Raw genomic sequence first — 25,266 nt, forward strand, 5'->3', positions numbered from 1 at the left:
AAACTGGCAACCTCTTGAGGAGGCAGATGATTCAAACAACAGCAGTGTTTTGACGTGAAGGGAGAAGATGTAATGCCACATTTAGTGGCTGAATGTTATCAGTAACACCTTTGATAATAAGTCATTGTTATATTAATTATAATTTAAGATTCAAATTTGCTTGGATTGGAACATGATTTTGTGAAATGATAACACATATGATCAAACTATCACAATACCAAAAGTCAATACATAATCAATATGTAATTACTAGAAGAATGAGATAAAGAAAAGCCCTAACCGGCCACTGCGGTCAGACACCATAAGCTACAGTTTCAACAGTTTTATCTACGGCCGTGTGCTGCTCAGTCCAGTTCCACCAAATGGACTTTGTCAGAGTCCGATCAGAGCTGCAGATGTTATCTTCTGAAACTCAAGACAGCAGACTTTTGTCTCTGTCGAAAAAAATCTTTTAAATACATCAAGTCATCCCCCCGTAAGAGGAGCGTCCCTTTAATCCGCGCGAGTACTTTTAAAAGAATGCTACTTTAGGTAACATGTTAAGTATGCATGAAAGTGTCAGCTGAAACTACCATCCCTGAGGCTCCACGAGACTGAAGCCAAAAAAGCCCGCCTTGGGCTCATATACCCCTAGGCAAGACCTGGATGTCCTTTCAAGAATGGAGGAAGTTGGAGAAGTAAATGTCTTTTTCTGCCACTTTCTACCTCTCAGAATCTCATCTGTCAAGGCAATTGTAATTTGAAAGGACAAAGGGTGTGCACATTAAAAAATAATTCAACTCTGTGAGATAAAGTATGTAAAAATGTGAAATTTGAAAATGTAGGGAGAGAAAGTATCACCCAGTTTCTTTCTAGCAATAATGCCAGAAAAACAGAGACACTGAAATACTGTATTTACATTAAAGGACTGACTTCAACGGGTACTTTTTTTTTTTTTTTTAATTAAGCAGTTGATATTAATAGTCTTTAAAATGTCAGAAAGTTCGGAAAGCTCAAGGTTGTCCAAAACCAAACACATTTAATCTGAAATGATATAAAACAGAATAAAGCAGCCGTTCCCCATCACGTCAGAGGCTGGAACCAGTGAACGTCTCACATTTCTGTCGGATAAACGATGTTAATAAATCTCCTGTAAATCAACAAATCCATAAATCCGGCGCTATTTATCCATGCAAATCCTCCACCATAACTCTTGTTGTGCTCTACATCATCGCCTTGTGCTCGAGTCTTAAATTCAAGTTCTAATAAGAGTGAAAGCATTTAGTGGTTTTACACCTCGGGTAAATATTTCATCAGAAGTCGAATGTTTCACCACTCACTCAGTGGAGCGCCTGTCACTTCAGTTTGTCCTTGTGGAGATGACTGGTGAGGCAGAGCTCTGCCAGGATAGCTATCGCTCACTGTCAGCCATGACGGCCTGTCACTATCCTGCACTGCCAATTGCCTCAGCGGTGCTGTAGCAGACATGACGTGTATGTCACGGCGCGGCCCGATGTGACCGAACGCGTTGTGACATCCCACAATTAGATGTGTCTTATGACCCATCAAGGAGCCTGTGGAAATGGTGTTAATTTCAGTAAGGTCGTCTTAGCTAAGTTCCAGACAGGACGCGTTGGTTTGCTGATGCGTCTGGAAACAGGAGACAGTTCTGCATCCACAGATGATTGCTTTCTTCTTTTGAGTGGTTCGTTTCATTTGCACGAGCATGAGCAGAGTCTGTGAGTGTCATCTCTGTGAGCGCACTTCTAAACATTGAAAATGATCAGCGGCATAATTCACTGCTTTAGTAGTAAAGATGACACGTTTGACAAGGCTTCACACGTCATGACCGCGAAACATAAAGCCAGGTGTCTTCTGGAGGAGTGAACTGACAGCTGAGAGAGACATAAAGTAGAAGCTAAACATGCATATTATGCAAATGTTCTATTTCAGCATCGCTGCACTAGCTGACTGTAACAGTGCACAAGCAGTGAGGACGGGCGAAGTCTTTGAAAATCCTCCCCATCATGCAAACTGACAAAGGCTTGCTCTTCAAAACCCACAGTCAATCTGTTGATCATTACTTATTTACAAAGGCCTTGAGGCCGCAGGTCCTGTAAAAACACATTTGATATAGTATACACCAAAATGTTTTTTTTCTCAGCTTGTTGCAATGAAATATCCCTTAGGCTACCGCAGTGAATCCCTCTCCAGCGTGCCTGCTGCCTACACGCTGGATGAAATAACACATCCACCTGTATTGTGGGGTGTATTAGCATGACAAGTAGATGGATTGGTTCGGCGGGCTGATATTTAGCTGATGGCTATAGCATTTGAAAAGCCTGGGCTTGTTACCCAAGAGTCTGGAAATCACCCGGAGCGATTCAACTTTGACTCCACTTTGAACCAAATCAAACAATCAAACAAGGGCGAACGCCCACCTGAAAAAACAGAGGCCACAGATCAAAAGGAAAACGCTAAATTATGCGAATAAACACTCCTTTTAGCTCTGATGCTGAGCCATTTTTATAACCGCTGCGCAGTTGCTGTATGGAATGGCGTAGTATTAAACAATACAGACATTTGTGGATTTAATTTCTAAATGTCAAATGAATAGCAGCCATATTAACAACTAGAGCAAAAGTCATCTGTCAGTTTTAATTCAATTCCAACTGTACAATTCCACTTTGTCTACGTCAGGCTACAGGACTTCCCTGTTGCTGTGCTTCCTTATAACATGCCACTTAATGACAATGACTATTACTATTATCATCCCCGTAATGGCCTCGTGTTGAATAACAGTGTTATCTCCAGTCAAAATCAATAAGCGCCGATTTAATTTCACGGGACAAGATAAAAGCAAGGTAGCATTTGAATTCAGCTTTCATTGTGATGATACATATCATCTGTGGCCCTATGTGCTGAAAAGAGCTCAGAGGGATCCGACAATAGATGAATAGCCTTGGGCTATCTATCCTTTAGAGTCTCTCTGACTAGCTGCTGCTGTCATTAGTGCCAGGCCTGTTTAAGAGCTGCAGTCTGTGGTTGTCACTAGAAACCTCGTGGCAAAGAGCACTTCTGCAAGTCTGACATGTTTGCCATGAAAACACGAGCACACTAACATTTTTTTTTAAGATGTTATCTATTATACATACAGTTGAGTCTGACCAACACTGGGTTTTTGAGGCTTATAACAGTATCAATGCTGAAGGATTTTGATAAATCCAATAACAATATGTCAGCAGGTATCTGTTTTTTTTATATATAAACCCATTAAAAACAATGAGAAGAAGCATTAAAGGTCCAGTTATCAATATTTATGTACTAACAATAGATTAGATGACGGTTTGTGTTAATGGTTTGTGTTGATGAACTAACAATTAACGTGACATTTTAGGGTCTTTCAGCTTGTTGTCGTAGTGTTATGACCGACAACATGACTGTTTTGGTTTTACTCTCACACTGACTCTATGTTACGTGCTTACCACAAAAGTCAAGTCAAGTCAGGACAAAGTTAGCAACTAGCTAGTGAACAGGATAGAGAATTAAGCAAATAGTCAGATATTTCTCTCAGAATAGCAGGTGGAGACCGAAAATGGAGCTAAAAGGAGAATGAACATGAACCTTGACGTACATTAACTCAACACACAATAAAGTTTAATAGTCATCATAATCATCCTACCTCATTATTTTGGGTGACGAGTTTGGAGAATTTCTCATGCCTCCGTTTCGTTGCTTTTTTTTAGGCGATAACGCCGACTGTTGGTCCTCTTCAACTGCAACAAAAGGCAACAGTATGAGGGAGCGAATTATCATGAGACAAGAATACAAAATTCCAATAATCTGTGGCAGCAAGTGAACAAAAGCACAGCACAACTTGAAGTCAGTGAATTCAAAGAGATTACACGGTTACAGAGAAACAGAGTGGAAAAGAGAGGGTTGGGTGGACAAAATGGAGCTGACGGGGACACTTCAACTTGTGTGCTGTACGATGATGACAGGATACGGTTAGCACGACGATTTGCATGATTGTGTATGAAGATGCAAACATGCAGTGGTGCCATCATCAACCATCATGCCATCGGGTATAATTCACCACACCCTAATCCAGAGAACTGGTGTAATCCACATGTCGACAAGTTAATAATTTAGATGATGCAGCACCACAAATACATCAGAGGTTATTGCGTTTCTCTAATTTTTCAGTCCCTTGTTAGTACAAACCTCGACTTGGATGGCTCCTCTTTTTGGCCGTGCTAATCACTCACGTTCTCATTTAATTAAAGCAATAACATAAAACATCAAGCATCCAACATTATAAATAAGGCTGCTTCAGTGCCAATACTGAATCCAGTCTAGATTGCTGGTCTTTCTTCATCTTGGAAGTGATGCCCTTGGCTCATATAATTAGCTCGGTCCTCGTGCCAGAGTGATTTATGTACAGCTGAGATGCCCCTTGGACACTGTCTTTATCACTACACGAAAAACTGCACAGAGTTCCTCATCGGGAACGAATTACAAGTTTCGCCCTCGAGTCAAGTAATCAGGGAAATATTTTCACGAGCTAATATCACAGTTGAGGAAAAACTACTGCTGGTAAAATAAACACAGGCAGCAAGAAATCTGTTTTAGCTAATTTAACAGTCACTGTTTATAGCCGGAATAGCGTGTTACAGGTCGTGGAAAGTATGTCTTTTAAGATGGTTCGGGCTGAATCTAAAAGAGCCGTCATGAACATTAGTAGAGTCTCGGGGATCATGCTCCTCTGCAGATAAACACGGGATTTCAAGAGCTGCTAGCATGTCCAAGAGTGACACCATAATGGAAAGCACAGGGGGCTTCCAGTGGAGAGGGATGCTCCAACACACTGGCCCTTCACATCTCGCTTGGCCTGTTCAATATTTAATGTTTCACAGCTGACAGCTGCACACACTGGGTCATTAGTAAGGAATGCTACACATGCAACCACTCCAGCCTGGCAAGCACATGCTTTGGTTGTGCTGTTGTTGAGTTCAGGCCTGCCAAACACGCCAAAGGTGAGGAGGGAGGGGGAGGGGGGCCCTTACAGTGCCTGTGACTGAGTGTGGCGTTATTGGAGTGACTGGGGTGGTATCTGTATTTCACCGGAAGGCTACGTGCCCGCTGGAGCCGGCTGGACTCTTCTGCCACCCCTGGTAACCGCCCTGCCTGGCCAAGGTCCCCAGAGCCCCTGAAGCTCAGGGGCAGCAGACTTCCCTTGCGGTTGTTTACTAGCGGGACCGACACAGCGGCGGACTCCCTATAGACCCCGCCGGCCGAGTTGTGGTTCAGTTTGGCTGACTTGTATTGATAAGTTGACGACTGGATTATGGAGCTGTCGTTTACTGCTAAATGAAGAGGAACCAGGATCAGAATCTGTACAATGCAAGTTAAAAGATTCTTAATCACACACACAAAAAAAACGTTTTCCACCTCATTTTATTGGTATCTTATGTTTGGAGATTTCGAATTTGCAGCCAAATTGTCCAAATAAATGTTTGCAGTGTACAGTGCATTTGCTGCAAATCAAAGATATGCTCAAACTCTTTTAGGTCAACTGTGTCCGTTTAGTTGGTTGGTTGGTTGGTTCATCTGACTGTAGAACGGATTTCCAGGAAACTTGGTTGGACAATGGGTCTTAGGCGAGGATAAACCCATTAACTTTTGGTCCAGATAAAGGGACGGATCCAGGAATTTTCTCTCACTTTTGACAATTGTACTCCTCTCTCAGGATTCGATGCATTGATATTAATGGAAAATACTGGAATACTTGTGGGTCTTGGTAGAGGTATGTGGTCTACTGTTTACCACTCTAGTTTTTTTAGGTTCAGATTTCCGTTTTTTGTGACAAAGCTGTTCTTATGCTGTGGTTAGGTTTCAGCACATAAACAACTTGGTTAGGATGAGGGAATGATTACTAGTCTTTGGTTTAAAAGATCTGTTTTTGTCACGTCCAACATGTCTCCAGATGTCCCAATGACTTGTTAAAAACAACCGATTTTGAAGAAATGCAAGTCAAAAATATCGATTGCTTCAAAAAAACGTTTTCTTTTAGGTTAAATTTTCAATGGTAACAAAAATGCATTGTTAGGGTTAAGAAAAGACTTTTCACTTTAATTACCTGATTTTTGTTACCACAACCACAGCCAGAGATTGTCCTGAGGTCTCTTTAAAACTATCCAGTGGAGTCACACTTGCAAATTCTGAAATGTCGTGGTTATTTGCAAAAATAACGAGTGCTTTCACTCTCAGAAATGTTGAGTCTTGAACAGTGGTCACTGGCTTGGAAGCCTTTTAATGTAGTTTTAACTCCACCAATTGACATAATGTAAACATTATAAGACATTTAGTCATATGTACCTAATTAACATAGAAATGTCAATATGGTAGATATGACACGTATGAATTTGAACATATGGTGGTTTGCAGAAAGGTGAACTGCTAACATTTTATCCTGCCGACTGGGTTGGAGCTAGCGTTCTGAGATGTCTACCTGCATGCCTGTACAATGGAGATGCAACACATTGCTACTGTTGAGTTTATCAAATGGAATTTTTGATGCCGTGAGCCACACAAACACAGTCCAAACCATCTCCAGTGCGTTGGGTGGAGGCAGAATTCTCAGAGACAAGATATTTCAAAACATGGGTGCATTAAACTGAAAGTAACTGCATGAGTAAATACCACAAGGGGTAAGTTATAAAATGTTTGCTTTGTGGTTTGGGGTGAAGTGACCCTTTAAGCCTTCACATTAACCTCAAGATAGGGTCTGATTTAAACTGACTTCCATAAGACCCGCAGTGTGTTTGTTAATAAAACATCTTGTGACTCTTATCATAATTAAAGCATAATCGCTGGTTTTCGGGGGTAATTCTTTCTGGCACAAGAATGCTAATAGCTGAATAATTAAAAAAGCTCATTTTTATTAAACACCACTTAACCATTTGGTATAGCCACCAATGAAATGTTGGATTTGACATTCGCTTTGATATTTATAATAAACATGAATTAATAAATATGCTTTCAGGTGTTCCCAGCGATTGTTATGCCATAAGAACAAGGAGGTGACAGTGTGAATTAACAAGCACTAGCTGCTGCGCGCTGCTTATGCCTGATGAAGAAGGAGTGAGTCAGTATCCACTCGACTATTTGAAATGTGAAAGCTTACAGCTTCACCAGAGGTAAAGCTGGTAAAGATAACATGATAAAACAGACAAAAGGAAGCAGAGGAAAAGTGCTCCCCTCACTCCAGAAAATGGCTAGGAGCAAAAACTGTAGAATAGAGATGATTATTTCAACAGTCAGCTGTCTAGCAGATTATCCTCTCTGCTCCAGACCTCCACTATTCATCTGCCCCATGTCAAACATGCACAGCACTTCTCCAGGACAACGCGTTGTGGCAGATTTGCTGCCTATCACAGATCCTGTTGAAGTAGATGAGCCGCGTGATTCACACACGAGAACTGTAAAAATATCAAGCTCTCTTTTTTTTTTACTCTTCCTGTCTGAATCTCTATCATAAATTCTTGCGTAGATTTATTCTAAATGTTTTTATGTTGTATTCTCAGCTGTACCCTGAATTAATTCCTCCCCCCACACACAGTGAGGCAGCAGCACCATCTACTGCTGGGCTGTAACTGATACCCAACACAAACCACTCAGAAACAGTTCCCCCCGACCCCCACCCCCCAACGCTTTGCATATAAAATATAATGATGGATGATGATAGACTTGGACAGAGCGATGAGCAGCAAACAGTGAAAACAGTGAAAGCAGGTTAGAGGCAGCTCGAGTGGCGATGGCTGATGATGCACGAGTGGAAGGGTTAGAACGAAAACCACAGAACAGAGAGAATGGAAATCAAAACTTACTTGATTTGATATATCCATTATAGCTATTTTTAGCTGAGAAAAATGCAGAGACAGATGAGAGGTTACAGGGGAGAACAGGCTGTAATGAAAGCAAATTATAAATGACAACTGAAGGCTGAGGTTTTTTTTTTTCTCTTAAAGGCACTTTAACAAAAGGGCGGTGCCTTGAAGACAACATTGACAAAGCAATGGGAAATAAAACACGGGTCAGTTACGAACATGATTGCACTTGGTAAGCTTAAACAGATGATCACTGACAGTGTTTGGAGGCAGTCACCTGCTGAATATCGACAGTCATGTTTGAGGTGTTAGAGTAAGCACTCATTCTGTGATTTGAAAGTCAAAAGATGTTTATATATGTCGAGGTCAAACCTTAGGTTTATTAATGTAAGGTTATTTTTCATGATTTTTTTTTTATTTTTATTAGAGACAGCACACACAATTAAGAGTTATCGCACCAGAGTTAGCCAGCAGCTCATTTGCTTCTGTTATTCCCAGGCAGGTAAACAAAAAAAACAAAAAAAACAGAGAACCGCAGGTATACTAGCATAAAAGCACCACATATAAAAGTTCATCAGTATAAAAAAAGTAGGAGTACGATTCATATTAAAAACAAACAGATGCTAACTAAGCTCACCTTGCTAACTTAAGTGCTGCTAACTGTAGATGCTGTCAGCTAGTTTGCTCAGTTAGCTCAGTTAGCTGTACTTTAGAGGTGCAGACATGGAGCTCAGAGCATCAGGGGAGTGTTTGTGCTTACACTGCTAGAATACCAGCTTCAGACAGAATGGGCCGGGGCTAGCTGGCTAGCATGCTAACTTCAGTATATTTCCCTGCAACACAATACATAGATGTCATGATGTTGAAATTTCTATTTTTTTTAACATTATGTTGATCATTTTAGTTAATCTTAAAATATTTACAACTAGAAATCTTACATATTGCACCTTTAGGTTGAATTTATTGATATATGTCAATGTGAAGCCGATTCTTACAGCCGTACACATAAAACTAGTCATTAATTTATTAATTTTTTTACCAAATTCAGCCGCCTTTTGATATAACTAGATGGGTTTTTTTATGCTTACTATGTAGACCTGCAGCTAAATGTATCTAGACTCACAAAATGTGACAATACTGCTCTTAAATCAGTAGTGTTATGTTTATATCTTCCCATCCCGACTCAACCTGCACGGATACATGGAACTTTCTATGAGTCACTTTTTGGAGCTGTGAGTCCCACACATGCTCATTAGTACCTTATTTCAACCCCTTGCTTATAATAAAGGTCATGCATTGAGCTTAAGGCAGGACAGTGACAGCAATGTTCAAGCAGGGACCTTGCTGGTCCTGGCATCTGTCGCCTGCAATCGGAGGGCGCGAGCAGAGTCACAGGACTAACAGGCTAGCATCTGTCCCACAACGAGAGAGGAGGAGAGGGGCGGGGGCACTCGGCTGCCTGGTGGTTAGGAACTGTCAGGCTGAGTTTCATGACAACCGGTAGCACTCCAAAAATGAAAATGCAAACATAATTTCCATGTCAGGCCGTATAAGGCCTCGCTCGGCGCATCTCCCGCACCGTGTCGACAGCAACTCCAGAGCTCTGCTCGAACGTGAGCTTTAGCTTAGCCGGGGCGATGCTCACAGCACACAACCCTGGAAGATGCGTTGAGGGGTGGAAATGCCCGGAGACGTTCAACTATACACAGAACGGTCTTTGATCAAGAAACATTTCGCTAAAACCGTGTGACAGTCGACAATGTTTTCCAGCAAATTGTATCAACGCTCCACAAACTCGAGACACATTCTTCATGCCTTCTGAGATACATCAGTGCAATTTAACATGCCCTCTGGCTTTAAAGGGGAATCACACTTGAATTAAGAATTTATATGCAGCTGGAATTCAATACAATCCTGCTCTTTACAATTGTGTTCTGTTTGTCTTATTGTACAATTCAATCAATTTCGTGAGACTCAAAAGAAACCCACAGCTTCGCTCGTGGCACTGCTTTGTGTTCTGAATATGTTTTTAATATTTTTACCCCAGTGGGTGGTTCAAGCATTTGATCTTAATTTAATAAAACCAGTACATTAACCTCAATATGTAATGCTACACTCTGAAAATCCCCCTCAGGTGCTCTCAAAACCGACCTTTTTTAATTAATTATCAGCGTTTACACACAGGAATATCTCAAATCCTATCCAGTTCATCCGTTTCTGGAGGGCATGGCGGTGAAGTATTTGGATTAAATGAATGTTATTCGGGGGTTATTCTTGATATGGAGTTACCCTCTCCAGTGACATCATTGTAACTCAAATGTTTTTCTTAAAGAACCGCATGCAAATTCTCCATCAAGATTCCCAAGTTTGAGCGTGCATCGAGAGGTTCGCGTGGCGGGGATGCACAGCTGTACATTTTTCATGGCTTCGGCTTTAATTCCTCGGAAAATATGTTGGCGAGGTAACTGGAGGGGGAGAGAATTCAGACTCTGCAAATAAAAATTTTGCATCGGTGACCCCTTAATCTAATTTAAAACTACAGGTCAATTTGAATTCACATTCTCTGACAAAACACCAGCAAAACAGTGTACCGGCATGCTTCACGACAGTTAAAAAGTCACCTACACAAGGCAAAGCAACATCTATATCCATGACAGTAACAACACAGCTGCGAGAGCAAGACGGCACACACGCTAAAGACACACTTGCACGGTTGAACACAGTGCCTGTTACGAAACACTGAAGAGCACATGTCATGGCGACAACTTACAGGCACGTAAAGTGGCTGAGCAATCATTAACAGAGACAGCAGAGAGTGGGATGTCGCGTTGAGGGAAGTCCATGTTACAACGCACATTAACTGGCATGCAAGAGCAGTCCCGCTCTGAGCGGCCGCAATCAAAACAACATGCCAGTCTCATTTTCTTGTAGGCGGACGTCTTGGCTACAGTCACGGGTTCAGACGAGAGGAGAGGAAGAGCAGGTTAATGTCGAGGGTCGTTTCTGGAGGAAGAGTGGACAAAGGCAAGACAGGGCACAGAGGAAGGCTGCTGCTGGGATGCACAAGATCAAACTTAGTCCTGACAGCGTGCAAATGTCAGATTACAAATTTAAAATTTTTTTTTGGGGGGGGGGGTCATTTCTGGGACGAGCGGGGAAATATCACAAGTTCCTAAAGTCATGTGGGGATTTGCGGTAAGAATGTGACACAAGTGGGGTTGGGGATTGTTGTACGTCATGTACTTTTCTTTTTTAGCAGCAGATGCAACAGTAATTCCCATCAGTTCCCTCTAGACTTCCTGACTTCACCCTCTACCTTTCACCTCAACATGGCCCCTACAAGCTTAGTGTATTGTCCTCTATGTGATGAGACAAGATCAGAGACATGTTTTACAATTTTCTATTAAAGGTCCAATTTGCAAGAAAGTAGATTTTTGATTGTGTTCCCCATTTGTCAAATTGGGATGGCGGCCGACCCGACCTACAACATGCTTACAAATTGGACCTCAGACTGTGTTCGGATCGTCTCTCATCACAGTGGTATCAGATTCCAGCTGAGCAGTGAAACTCTAGGGCTAGATGGCAAAAAAAAAATTCTCAGACAAAAGGTCAAAGCAAACGTGATCGTGTCTCACATCGAACCGTTTCCTGGATCTGTACAGTAAGGACAAATGTTCTGCTTGTGTGAAACGGTATTAGACCATAAATCCAACACAACAGCGTTTGTCAGATCAATCAGATGTGCTCGGCGAAACTGTGCAGTCATGTCAGTGAATCACATCCTTTCGGCATGTGTGTGTCAAAACCATTCAAATAAAGTGTGCCTTGTTTCTCTTCCTGGTGGCCTTCTAAACTGTGCTCCTCTCGCAGGGATGTTGTGTTAATCAAAGAGCCGTGGGGACATCTGGTGGTGATCTGGGGTACCACAGACTGAAACACTACACTACTACAATGTCTGTTAATATTACTTTAGAGATGCTGTAATACTGAACTTGTCCGACTAAATGTTTTGGTATTGCATGCTCAAGTGTTTATCCTTGTCTCTCTGTGTCTTGTCCCAAAACCGTTAGTGTTTTATGACAGTAATAGAAACATTTTTTGTTCTATGTTTTCCTCGATTTGAAAAGCGACGTACACATGACAAACGGGGAAGGGAGTCCAGGCAGCATAAACCATTGTACATGCAACATTTACAGTAACATTCAAACAAGTTGCTTCACTCGGGGAGGAGGGGGGTAGCAGGCTGCGTTTTCGGAGGGGAAATGAATCCACATTACTCACAATATATCACTACAGAGTGAATTTTTTTTTTAAGGAAAGTGTCAAGTTCCCAAGCAGCAGGAAGAGAATACATCAAATGTTAAGATTAGCTGCAACTGTTAAGACAAGGCAAACTGTATCATATCAGCGACAAAGTCTGGAACCACACAATCCCTGCTGGTACCTGTGGTGTTAATAGTCTCTCTGAACACCTGTTAACATCAAGCAGTTATCAATTAACTGTATCGACCCAAACAGCTGTTTTACAACAGAAAACATGGCAAACATCCACACAGGCAAACGGACAAAATGCACATTTAAACTATTCACAGGTGGTAACTAGCTTTGTTTCTCACTTCCCTGTGTATCTTTAATGGGATGTTATAAAAGCTCAACAGTTCTCTCTATCCTCTGAGGAAAAGATACAAATAAAGACTACTTAAAGAATCAGTTTGCCCACATTACACACTAATATTCCAGAGAAGATTATCTCAAAACCTCAGCATGTAAGAACAAAACATTCTGCCAGTGGAAAGCTTTGTTTTGTAATGTTGGTGAACTGACCCTTTAATGAGAGCGATTATTTATGTCAAACAGAGTTCCAGATATGTAGTTTGACAAGCGAAACTTGGAGTGAACCTAGTTTTTTGGGCTGTGGAAAGTAATCCGATGACCTTTGTTTCCTGCGAAAGTTACAATGTTCCAAGAAATGAATAATTAACACGGGAACTAAGTGGTTTGGACACGTAGCTATGTAGGTCATGTAAATACACCATTGTGTACACTAGACTGATGCTAACTCGGTGCTGTTTCACTTCATGCTGTGAGGAAAAGGTGAATGAGTCCAATAAACATAGTCGATGTTTTAACATGTCACTTACATTTCTTGCAACCACATTTCTTTATCCTTTTGGGATCAGTAATGTCATCGTGGCAGGCTTTACAGTAAAAGAGCGCCCTGTGGAAGAAAAAACAATGACCACTGAAATCATGCTGAAACAAAGCAGTTATAGGCATTCAGTCATGATCTGCAACAAGTAGCTTCATTTTCAATATTTAGTGACTCTCATGGATAAAACGTTAAATTGAGGCACAGAGATGCATCAGGTTGATTAAACACATTTAATCCCCTGCTAGACAAGCATTTGAAACATTCGTCAGTTCCATGTCAAAAGTGGGGTGAGCATTACTTTGGAAGCCAAGTATTAATGTCAAATTATGTTTTTACCATTGATAATCAGGCCCTACACTGGATATCAGGCTGTACTGAGCTGTAACAGTAACAGGGCTGTTCATTGTTCCAATGGACTTTTGTTGTGAAAACCCAAACATATAAAAAATGTACCATTCGGGGTTGCAAACTAATTGGAAGTTGGAACAATGGCATGGCAAACCAGAGACACAATTCTATGACACTGATCTAATGTCCCTTCAAATACTACCCTCTCCCAAGTAAAGAGCAGATATAAGCTAACAGCTAACATCATCTAACAACTTAATAGCTAACAACATGTTAAGCACAAGTCTAGCACTGGCAGCATGTGACCTAGCCAACCAAATAAACCAAAGCACACACTTCTATCTATAACATCACCAGCTAACATCCTTCCGCTAACAACATGCTAACTCACAACAACAAACTAACAACATGTTAAGCTATATCTAGCATGATGCAAGTGCTGGCAGCACGTGGCCTAACCTACCAAACAAACCAAACAAGTCTCCTTGACCATTTCACTGTAGAAAACAACAAAGCATACACTTGTTTTTATAAGACACCACTGAACTCCATCAAGCTGACCAAATGCTAGCTTTTAACAACTAGTTAGCAACCTGTTAAGCTACATCTAGCATGTTTCAAGCACTGGCAGTACCAGACCTAATCCATTAAACAAACCAATTAAGTTTCCTCAGCTACTCCACCCCAGCAAACAACCAAGACTCTGTCTATATCATCAGGAGCTAACATCATTAGCTAACGACATGCTGGCTAATAACAACGACATGATTGGATAACTAGCATACTGTAAGCACTAGCTTACCTAACCCACCAAACTAACCACAAGTAAGATTTCTCAGCTTCACCATCAACAGTCCGATCTTGCATGTATTCTTTTTTTGGGAAATACAAAATGTTTCTTTTATTATTTTGAAGATAAAATAAAATACTTGCACCAACATCACCACTGATGGAATTAACTAATGCAACCGACCTTTCAACTTGTTTTCATCATAGTGAAGTTATGTTTATCCATTTTCCCTACATTTGAAAACCCATTTGGAAGAAACTGTACACAGTGTCTAATGGCTCAGAGCTGGAAAAAAAACCCAACAGCAGGACTTTACTTTTAGACGCCATTTAATCTCAAGGCCCATTTGTTATTACCTCTTTACTTCTTTGGCATCGCTGGCAATGAAAAAGCCCAAAGTCCCCTCCTGCATTTTCACGTGGTTTCCAGGATTTATCAGGGTGCTGCGAGGATTTATAGAGCAAAGTTGTCACAGCGGAAAAGTTATATCACAGAATTTGCAAGGCTTTGCACTAATCACTGGCAGTGGCACATGCTGGCAGGATTAGTTTTTTCACAGCTCATTTGGCAGGATAGCCCTCTGTTTATTAAATTAAGTTGATGAAAGCAGATAGTAGTGACACTTCAGAAAGGTATAAAAATGAGCATCAAAAAAACATTAAAACAAAGCCTGAGCTGTGCCCAAAGAAACCAGCCACCTACTCCTTTATTAATTTGTCAGGTTGTTATCAGAGACGCCTGTGATGTCTGCGAACAAACCAATTTAGACACCAGTTTAGCACTTTGTGTCGGGCGCCGCGTGTTTGCAGTCAAACAAGAAGAGCGGATTCAAAGTAGCTTCATCACTGAAAGCAAACACCGACAGCAAACACACCTGCATATTTAACTTTTTTTTGCACCCATGAATTTTAATGATCTCGACAATCCACTTGCGAGCAGATACACTCACCTGCTCTCCCTTTGATCAGACTTGTACTCTATGGCGATGAGCAGCAGCTTCAGCTTCACATAGCAGAGTCTGGAAAGGAGAATAACAATGTAATTAGATCTTTTATGCTAGTTGTTGTCTTCATTGGGGGATTCATCTAAAGTGAGGTTTTGTTTCTAATTGCTCTTGCCTAGTTTCTACTTTGTTCTATTCTTATTTTAGACACATTCAATTATTAATTGCTTTTTCTAGTTTTTCTAGTTTTTCTATCTTTCCTTGAGCATCTGTAATATCCAAATCTCAGATCACAGTCGCAAATTAGTACAAGTGGCTGATGCGAAATGCCACAGAGCTTAAGTTTCTTGAATCTATGAAACACACACAAAAGTAACACAGAAGACAAACATGAAGCACAACGTTAGATTCAAAAAGGTATTTCGGTGTACTTACTCGCAAATTACAGGGAAGGACAAGCCCACAAAGGCACTCGACAGGTACTCAGTGTACATCTCATTGGCTACTCCCTCCAGGTAGTACTTCTGCCAAGTGTCCTCCTCAATCTACAACAAAGATTTATCACAGAAAGCCTCTTTTATGTAAAAAACGAACTGAACACATATAAAACTAAATAATGCAAGTTTAACTTCCCCCACCCACCCACTCACCAGATGCTACACATGGGCCTCATCTTGGAGACTCATTATTATCTATTCAGACTACTCTGCCAACTTTACTTTTGTACTTAATCCAGTGAGCGCAGATGGATGAATCATAGCTATGGCTACCTTGATGAAGGACCTCATGGAGAAAAGGTTGGCCAGCATGGTGGAGAGGCCCTGAGCCAGGCAGCTCTGGGCGATGAAGCCAAGCTTGAGCTCCGCAAGACAAATGGCGTCATCTCCCTCCTTCCAGGTCCAGCTCGGGATGTTCAAAAGGTGTGCCTGAAGGCAGGAAAAACAAAAAGTTTGAGAAATGCAAACTGTGCAGAGAAGAGACGGAGCAATAAATCTTTCAAAACCCAAATAAAAGTAACAGATTACACCAACCTTATTGTGGTACTGCAACATCTGAGTGATTATTCTGATCTTTGGATGGTAGTTCTTGATTGATATTACTCTGATGCGTGAAAAGAAAGACAAAGCAAAATCCTAGTTGAACTCTCCAGGTACGTTTATGTCATTCATTAACATATAAACTCCTTGTAATTAGGATCATTTGCAGTTTGCCGTATCCCTTCAGTGGAAGAAAATGTGCCGTGTTGTAGCTGATGCATGTTTCCCTCTTCTCTCTAGAATTCTTGATAATCCTCCAAAAAAGGAGAAGTGAGCACCAGGAGCTTGTTCACGCTGAGAGCCTGTCTGTTTGCAGCAACAGCCAGCAGCTCCGACACGCTCGCTTACACTCACAGTTCACCTCCAGGGGGAAAGTGGGAACTGATATCGAACCCTGGCAGTCACTTTCAGTAGTGTGATTATTTGGTAACATTTTCGTATACATGCCATCCTATTATGTCCGGGCTTCCAAACACCTGTCAGTACAGCACGGAGGACGTGGTGTTGCAGAGTTTTGCGCTTTAAAAGATACCACTTTTTTTGCAAGAGGTGACCTGTGAAGTGTGCATTTTGATTAATTCCCAGAAACTTCACTTTCCCGATTTTTTCCCAGACTAAAATGTGTTGAATCACGGCACAAAGGAAGGGCGGCTGTGATTTTGCAACCAAAACAGGAAGAGGCGTTGGAATAACTGTGGAAGAACCCTTCTGACAGAGTAGGGCAAGAAGGGGAAGAGAAGGTGGAAGAGTGATAGAAACAGAGGTAAATTCACTCCATTGTTGTGTTAAAGTCTGTTCGCCGTCTGATATGTGTTTCACCTCACAAGACTCCCAGATCTGTTCTGAAAGGGTTTCTACTCCCACTTCCTTGCCACTTGACATTCCCTCAAAATCCATTAAACAAGAGCGAATCCTCCGTCTGAATTTTCTCTAGAGCTTTTATCATTAAGTCATGTCACAGTTAAGTTGACCTTCGATCTTTTGGATATAAAATGTCATCACCTCATCACCTTGAGGAATGTCCCTTAAAGCCCTCTTGAGATATAGCATCCAACAACCCCTGTCTCTGAGAAGCTGCTTTGGATTACCTCATGATGTTGGATGCATCCTCTGCGTCAGGGTCAGCACAGTATTTGTTGGCTAAGATCAAACAAGCATCAGCTGATTCAATCTGGAAACACAATAACACACACACAGCAGAGGGATCACTCAGCGACCTGAATTAAACACTATATAGACGCCACAACAGCTGTGGAATTACTATGTGTGAGCTACCTTCACTCGGGCCAGGTCATGTGGGTTTAGGACAGACCCTTGGTAAAACTCCACCTGGGTGAAGTGTCGCTTGAACAAGGCTTCCAGCTCAAGATTAGGGGAAATACTGAGAGAAAAAACGAAAAAGAGAAACTCTTAAATCAGAGGAGGAACACTATTTCTAATCTCCCGAGGACAAGATTAGTTTTTCTCGAGAAACGAAATGCTGTTTTGTACTTACTTATGGAGAAAAACAATTTCTACATTGACATCATCCCTGTCCTTGTGTAGGAAGTCTTTTAGAAAGTTGGACACACTCTCAAGTGTAATATGACCACAGACCACGATGTGCCTGGAAAAACGAGGTGCAGAATAATAATGAAACTAAAAAGCAGTCGAAGAAAAAGTCAGCAACAAAACATAGAGACACACTCACACACAAACACTGTTATTTTATCTTCACCTTTGTCCTGAAATCGAAAGGTAAATCTGAGATGAGGGACGATGGACATGAAAAGTAATCAGCAATGTTGTATTTAGGTGATTGATTCAAAATCCGTGTGGAAATATTAAAAACTGTCGTGTTGACATTCCTGTTGTGACGATTGAGGACGGACACTGAGAGGGTCAGAGAGCAACGTGGATTTCAGTATCAGATTATAAAGGATCAGAGTTTACTGAGATGGAGATTATAAAATCAGCTCAGTCTCGCCCGATTACCACATATCACAGATCCTTTATGTACGGAACCCCGTTTTCATTTATTTCTATATGCTTATATTCTATGATATATTATTAATTACTTAGAAAATAATTTCAGATGTGATGATTTGTGCTGCAGTGATTCTTTCTGGTTTTAATTTACAGTAAATGTGTCATAATTATTGGCATTTTTCAAATGTTAAAGTTTTTAAATGAAAGTGTTAAAAGGATGTTATGTTAATGACAATAATGAAACTAAGAATTACAGGTAGACATAAAGAAGAAAACAGATGGAAAATAATGATGCTAATAATGCTATCTAGCTGAGACAATAGCTAATGTAGTCCATAACAAATTAATATATTAATATTTAAAAGGTAGGGAGCCAAAATCAATCATACAGGAATAAAAATGCTAATGTTGCTAAATGTTTAAAGATTATTAAAAATAAAGACAAAATAATGAATGCAAAATTGTACAAGACACAGAAATCACTTAAAAGCTCTATTTGTGAGTTTTCTACAAACCAACAAAAGAAGCACAGATTTGGTTTAAGAAAAGTCAAGTTGGACTTCTTGAAAACTAAGTGAACGACCACAATAACCAAAAAGCATGCTACAAGGAGCCGTATTTTGTTTGTTGGAGGCATCCAGCAGAATCTCACTATCTTTAGAAACAGCTGAAAAAGCTTGGGACACAAAAGTGTATATGTTAAAGGGATAGTTTGACATTTTGGGAAATACACTCTTTTCTTTTCTTGCCACGAGTGAGGTGAGAAAATTGATACCTCTTTCATATCTGTGTGTTAAGTACATAGCTGAAGCCAGGAGGTGATTAGCTTAGCTTTTTCAGGCTAACTTTGTGTTTTACAGGGACAAATATGTACGCTCACCAGCACCCTCTGACACTAGCTAATTAGGACATATCTTGTTTTGTTTTGTTTTTTATTTCACACACAACAAAGAAAGTAAAAACAAAAGTTAGATTTTCATCAGGAATTACTGTATACGCTAATCTAAGCTAAGCTAATCACCTCATGGCTCTAGACTTATCGTACAGTCATGAATGGTATCAATCTTCTTGTCTGACTTGGGCGAGAACGTGAATATAGCCCACAAAATGTCAAACTATTCCTGGTAAGCTCAAGATTTTATTTAGTCCTGAGGGTGTAGGTCAGACTGAAGATAAAGGCCAAGAATATTCAGAAGCGAAGCGAAGACAAGCAGCAAGTTTTTCCAGAACAGAAAAACAAAAATCCCTCAAAAATCAGCATGAAGCAAGCGATGGTGTTACAGGACTGGATGTATGAGTTTGTTCATTTCATTGAAATTAACTCAGGTAAGAGTTTATCAACTTTATAGTTTTCTCATAGCTTTATTGTTTTCTTGAAGGTTCTCTCTTAAAATTTAATTATTCTATATATATATTGTTTTATCAGAAATGAGTCACTCTCATATGAATACGTTATTATTATTTATTCATTACCCTTCAAGATAACACACACACACAAGCTGATTTAGCTCTACTGCATATGGCACAGAGTTAATTAGTGAGTGGCAGGCCTCTCTATCAGTCCGTATTTGATTTTGTCAGGTATACAAATTTGAGTTTGGGTGGGTGCACAGGGAGATGGGTGATCAAAACTGTGAATGACTGAAAACACTTGACTTGCAAACACAATATTGGCACAAACGTACATTGACAATAAGCAGCGTAATTACAAGTAAGACACCATGAAACATGTAGGATTTTCTCTCAGTGCACCATGAGAATAAGTGTAATAAACTGTGATACGCCCATGATTTGTGTTTGATTACACCTGTTAATTTGGCCTCAAATAATAACAATAATAATGTATATATCTAACCAGGATACTGTATATCTGTGCTTTTTAGTTTTGTAACAAACATTATTTATTAAAATTGTACTACAAGGAAACCACAAACATAGTTCTGGTCAATGTATAACCACTACTGTGAATAACCGCCCCATAAAAGGAAGAAACAGCATAGGATTTGTCTTCCAAATTAATTATTAAGTTCAATTTATTAGCAATAATAAATCTGATGTTTGCTCAATGAATTACACTCAGCTGTTTCATATGTTCTGGTACAACAAGGATACTAGCTCATGGCGGCTGAGGTTAGCTAAAGTTAAGCAAGATGCGGCTTTTTAACCGGCATTACTGAGTCAATTCACTGACTTTATGACTTTCCTACCTGTGTTGCAAAATGTTTCAGTATTTGTCATTATCATGTCATTGTTAGTCCACAGCTGTTCAGTAAGAGCAAGATTACAGATGTTTCAGCTTTAAGTTAGGCAATGTCACCAGTTGAGTTAAAGGAGAATCAAGCTAAAGCTAAACTAATCATGTGCTAAACTGACCAAAACACACTTTAAACTGGTCGAGGACTCTACACAGCCTATTTCTTTAATAGTTTATCATAGTTTATTTCTTTTGACGGAACAAGGAGACAATATTTCCTTTTGGATGGATGGATTATAAATTTTTATCAGAGAGACAGATAAGAGAGAAAATCCTACATGTGTCAGACTCTAAGCATGACAATACTGTATGTACATGAACTACACCACAAAAATGTCTTATCAAGTCGCTTCTGTCTGTTTTTGAGCACTCAATGTGTTTTTTTCTCAAAACAAATGAAAACATGGCTGATGGCAAGTTTCAAAATGCCCCAATAGGAACTGAATCAGGCTAAAAATAATTTCCTGAAATGATTTTGTCTTCAACACACTGACAGTTACACTTCTGGTAATATTTGAAACAAGTTCAACTGCACCACCAGATTATTTTCACTTTTTGTTCTGAGAAAAAAAAAAAAATCTTGTAGGACTCAGTAACAGACACAAGTCACTTGTTGAGACTGAGATTTTTTTTGCAGTGTGTAAAAGCAGATTTTCGTCCGTGACGAGCAGCGATGACAGCCTGCACACATATAAAAGCAGCAGCAGTACAGTACAATAAACTCTACACATTAATCATGGCCAAGTTCTTCAGTCACAGTGTGACTTTAGTGCTGACTGAGATCATTACATCTCATGTTAAAGTTTCATTACGTCTACTTAAGCAAGAATCAGGGTGTCGCCTCTTTATGAGAGGGCCACTTGAGTCACACAAAACCACACCATTATAAAGTTTGCTGTTTTGTCATTTGTTTGACTTACTTTCTGCCTCTGGTCGAGTTATAACTCCCTCCATATTTCTTCCGATTAAGGATGAGAGCAGCAATTTCTGGCACGTAGCGAGCAAACATGGCCTACATGCATGAAAAAGAAAAAGAAAAGGGCATGCAGCGAAGGTTCTACTGCGGCGGAGGCAGTAGAGCCTCCTTGAATACTTACTTTCTCCCATTAACCGCACTATAGGAACCACCATATTTCTTGCGGTTTCCTATTAACTCTATGATTTCAGGGACGTAGCTTGCAAACATGGCCTAAGGAGAAGATAGGAGACAGAAGAAGAGTCTAAAAAAAGGAAAGGCAACCAAGAGCAGGTCCTCTATTTTGACTCTAAAGAAAAGTCTGAGAGACGAACACTAGTGGAAAAGTATTAATATCTATTTGTTAACAGGAAAAAGAAGAAAGAGAATTAAAAAATGTGTCATCTATGACCGAATGTAGCATGAAGTTACATCACAGTTACATTCCAAGTAGTACTGTAATATGAAAATGAAAAAGGAAATTATAAGGCCAATATTTACGGATATTGGAAGAATAAAGGAGAAAAATGACAGCTGATGAGCGGTATGTCAATCTGTGATAGAAAAATAAAAAATTATAGAAATTAAGAAAAAGCCTTATGTGCCATGTTTCGTCCAACAAACACACATGTCGGATTGATTTGGATTGCGCGGCTAAATGGATGGCGGACACTGACACGACTCTGAGACTCTACGCTAAACTCTCTACCACTTGTTTTGATGTCGGGGCGAGGACTCTCATTCAAAATGTCACCAAGTATTTCTCATATTTCTTATATTACAGTTTTGCAAATTTAGCTAACTAGCAAATGGCAGCTTGCTACCGTAAGCAGCAGGAAGCGGTTAGCCTACTTTGGGAGCAAAATAAACTTTCTAAATCACTGTGGTACTTATTTCTTGTCGACAAACTGGCCTTTTAACATTCAACGAAATCTTCGGGACTTTAATATATTACGTATTTGTCTGATGTTACCTTTACAATAAGAATGCTAGGCCCTATAGCTAACCAAGCTAACTAGCCCACGGCAGCTTCCTACTGTTAGCAGCAGGAAGCAGCCAGTAGCATACCAGCCTATGTCAAAACCAACAACACGAGAGGTTAATGTAATATTTACATATAAAGCTACATATGCTTTTTAAATTTGACATAACTGACACAGTGTTTTGGAATCATTCTAGCGTTTTGGATTATATATAGATATTCTATAAACTGAAGGTCAAGTAGTCAGGTCTTTTTTTGTTTGTTTTTGGAATTGAGGGAGAAAACATGAGTAGAAAAATATCTGTGTACGTGTCGATGAGGCCTGAGGATATATTTATCATATTCTTATTCTTCTTGTGCATTTAAATCACCATTATGCCTTTTAATATTTGTGCAGCAGCTGAAATTTTGTCGCTACATCCAGCCAGCCAGGCTTTAATAAATCATTCCAGTCTCATTGTGTTTGTTGGAAAGAGGGAGGGGGCTGGGAGGGGGCAGGAGGGTGGAGCCACCTGAAACCGCATCACTTTTACAGTTAATAACAAATGCAAAAAAAAGTATTAATTATTTCTACATGTCATTCAGGAATTAATAAATCAACAGAAACAAAACGTCAGCTTTGTGCCTGAATAAATGCTGCGATACTGTAAACAACTCGTACAATACATGACATGCAACATACTGGTGGTGACGTGAGGAGCCACAGAAACACCTAAAGAACGGGTGAAGGGCGTCCTGAGCAGACGGCGTCCCGGCGTGTGTTTATAACACCTGGCGGGCTGCGATGACTGGTTACATGGAGGATTTAAAGCAGGAATGAGTAATAAGAGGGATTTTTACCAAACCACCGAGGATGAAGAAGACCATGAACAGGCGGCCCAGAGTGGTTTTTGCGTACACGTCTCCGTAGCCGACAGTGGACATAGTGACCATGAGTAAGTAGACACATTCCCAGTAGGAAAGTGCCTGGGAATTTTGGAAGTTTTCCCAAGGATCCCCTGAGTTTTCCACCTGGTACAGAAAGTCAAGAATTGAACAACAACAGTCCTCTTATCTTCTTTGACAACGCGATAAAAAAATCAATGTACTTAATAATTTTTAATGGCTCTCGTTCACTTACCAAATGGATGAAGCCCGCTGCTGTCAGCCATGTGCTTATGAAGATTGAACACAGGTTCACCAGCTTTATCGAGTTGCTGTTAACAAAGAGAGCACATATTATGAATTATCAAGTGTTTGTTTTAGGAGTGTTATCACAGCAGAGTACAGCAGAGATGCAACGATTGATCAATTAATCAATTAGATGTCGATAACTGTCAGAATTTCAGCAACTTAAATGTAAATATTGCCTTTCTTTGCTACTCTATGACAAAAAAAACATTGTTCACATTTTTTCTGACATTAAATAGAATGAATAAGGTCTAAAAATTAAAAATACTGCAAGTTTTAAGATTATTTTTGTTTTTGTTTTATACTGTGTTCAGTCATAATGTGAGCAAGAGCATCGCATTGAAACTGTTAAAAAATGATAAAACCTGATCCTTTCAATCTGAGCTTGAGTCATAAAAGTCCTTAAAGCTGCTGCAGTTTATTTAATTTAAGTAATTTTTCATCAATATATATGAATGCACAATGTATTAACTGGTAAGCCATAAAAAGATTTAGTGACATATGGCACAAATTTACCAATTCTATTCATATTTCTACTCAATTTCCACAAAAAATACTAATTTTGTCTGATGAAATCAAAGAATATGTATCATAATAAATTCATATAAATGCATTCTGTAAGCAAAGGTCTCATGTATATTGGATTTACACATGTGAAATATATTTGTAGAGTCTTTGTTTTGTCTTTATCTGTGAGCAGCTGCGTTTATATCTGTGGGACAATAAAGTCTAAATCATCATCATTCTTGAAATAATATCCACATTTAATGTGGAACACGTCCTTGCGTGACTTCTGCTCTCTCCTACATTGTGTTTCTGTCTTCACCTTCATCTCAATGAATGAAAGAGCGAGCGAGCGAGGAGATTATTGCAGTGTTTTGTCGCTCTATAAGCTCTTCCTGACATCTGTGCAGAAAGCTTTCATTCTAAGCTGCGAGAACAGCACGCTGTTTCATTCACGACTCCAGCACACGAAGTACAGCGTGGACAGGAGTAAACTTAATGATAATGTTCACAGAATCATATGGAAGCAGTCGCTCATGCTGTTTTTTTCTTCAGGCCAAAACATAACTTTCAAAATAAAACCACATTCATGCTTGTGGCTAAGTCAATTTGCATGCAATTTGACAAGCACTGCTACATTGACAGAAAAGTGAGAGAGTATAAACACACTTACCTTGTCTTTAGTATATTCAAAAACTGTAAAATTTCTGAGAACTGTATCAACCTTAAGGCCCTTAAAAACCTCAAGCCTGCGAGAAAGAAAAAGACCACAAAGAAATCAGTTAAACATGATTAAAAACAGCTGAAAACAACATCAGCAGAGCAATCGACAAGACTTCCGTACCTTTCATACTTTCTTCCATGTTTATAAACTTCATTGGATTCATTTTGACCAAAAAAAAACAAACAAATAACCTCCAACAGATCAAGCGATATCGACCCTTAAGTGCATCTTAAAAGAAACAATATTTGGGGGGTGGGGGAAAAAAAAAAACCGAGCTCAGCATCCCAGATGTGTCCCTTTTCTCTCAGGAGGACAACAAAGCACCGGCGTCTACCTGACACAAGTTTCACTCTGATCGCGGACGAGATGAAAAACCTGGATTAGAGACAGGTGGATAGATTCAGAAAACAGACGTGACGTCAAATCCTAAATTACAGGGTATTTATGGCGAGGGAAAAAAAAACAGAATGTGCGTGTTGCAAAGAGGTCGAGGGCGGCAGAACGCCAACAGTGGTAACACCAGCTACTGACTCACTCTATGGTTATCACTTAACACAGCATCACAACCTCA

At 40.0% G+C, this 25,266-nt stretch overlaps 1 protein-coding gene across 9 annotated transcripts in view; it reads right to left on the bottom strand.

Moving 5' to 3' along the window:
- LOC119009716 (calcium-activated potassium channel subunit alpha-1-like) overlaps nucleotides 1-25,266 on the bottom strand; it is a 92,898-nt gene that overhangs the window by 15,305 nt on the left and 52,327 nt on the right. For 3 of the 9 annotated variants that reach the window (XM_037081242.1, XM_037081234.1, XM_037081235.1), the window contains exons 6-22: nucleotides 24,645-24,720; nucleotides 23,418-23,493; nucleotides 23,138-23,308; nucleotides 21,458-21,549; nucleotides 17,634-17,744; nucleotides 17,414-17,519; nucleotides 17,227-17,309; nucleotides 16,133-16,202; nucleotides 15,872-16,027; nucleotides 15,537-15,646; nucleotides 15,108-15,176; nucleotides 14,515-14,601; nucleotides 13,010-13,086; nucleotides 12,150-12,158; nucleotides 10,639-10,812; nucleotides 7,869-7,901; nucleotides 3,662-3,755 (exon numbers count right to left, since the gene is read on the bottom strand). In XM_037081242.1, coding sequence (XP_036937137.1) covers nucleotides 3,662-3,755; nucleotides 7,869-7,901; nucleotides 10,639-10,812; nucleotides 12,150-12,158; nucleotides 13,010-13,086; nucleotides 14,515-14,601; nucleotides 15,108-15,176; nucleotides 15,537-15,646; nucleotides 15,872-16,027; nucleotides 16,133-16,202; nucleotides 17,227-17,309; nucleotides 17,414-17,519; nucleotides 17,634-17,744; nucleotides 21,458-21,549; nucleotides 23,138-23,308; nucleotides 23,418-23,493; nucleotides 24,645-24,720 — 1,594 coding nt within the window. Of the gene's footprint in view, nucleotides 1-3,661; nucleotides 3,756-7,868; nucleotides 7,902-10,638; nucleotides 10,813-12,149; nucleotides 12,159-13,009; nucleotides 13,087-14,514; nucleotides 14,602-15,107; nucleotides 15,177-15,536; nucleotides 15,647-15,871; nucleotides 16,028-16,132; nucleotides 16,203-17,226; nucleotides 17,310-17,413; nucleotides 17,520-17,633; nucleotides 17,745-21,280; nucleotides 21,373-21,457; nucleotides 21,550-23,137; nucleotides 23,309-23,417; nucleotides 23,494-24,644; nucleotides 24,721-25,266 lie in introns of all 9 variants that reach the window. The other 6 variants (XM_037081243.1, XM_037081239.1, XM_037081238.1 and 3 more) reach the window with 4 other exon arrangements.

The sequence above is a fragment of the Acanthopagrus latus genome, chromosome 20 (assembly GCF_904848185.1).
Source record: "Acanthopagrus latus isolate v.2019 chromosome 20, fAcaLat1.1, whole genome shotgun sequence".
Classification (NCBI taxonomy): domain Eukaryota; kingdom Metazoa; phylum Chordata; class Actinopteri; order Spariformes; family Sparidae; genus Acanthopagrus; species Acanthopagrus latus.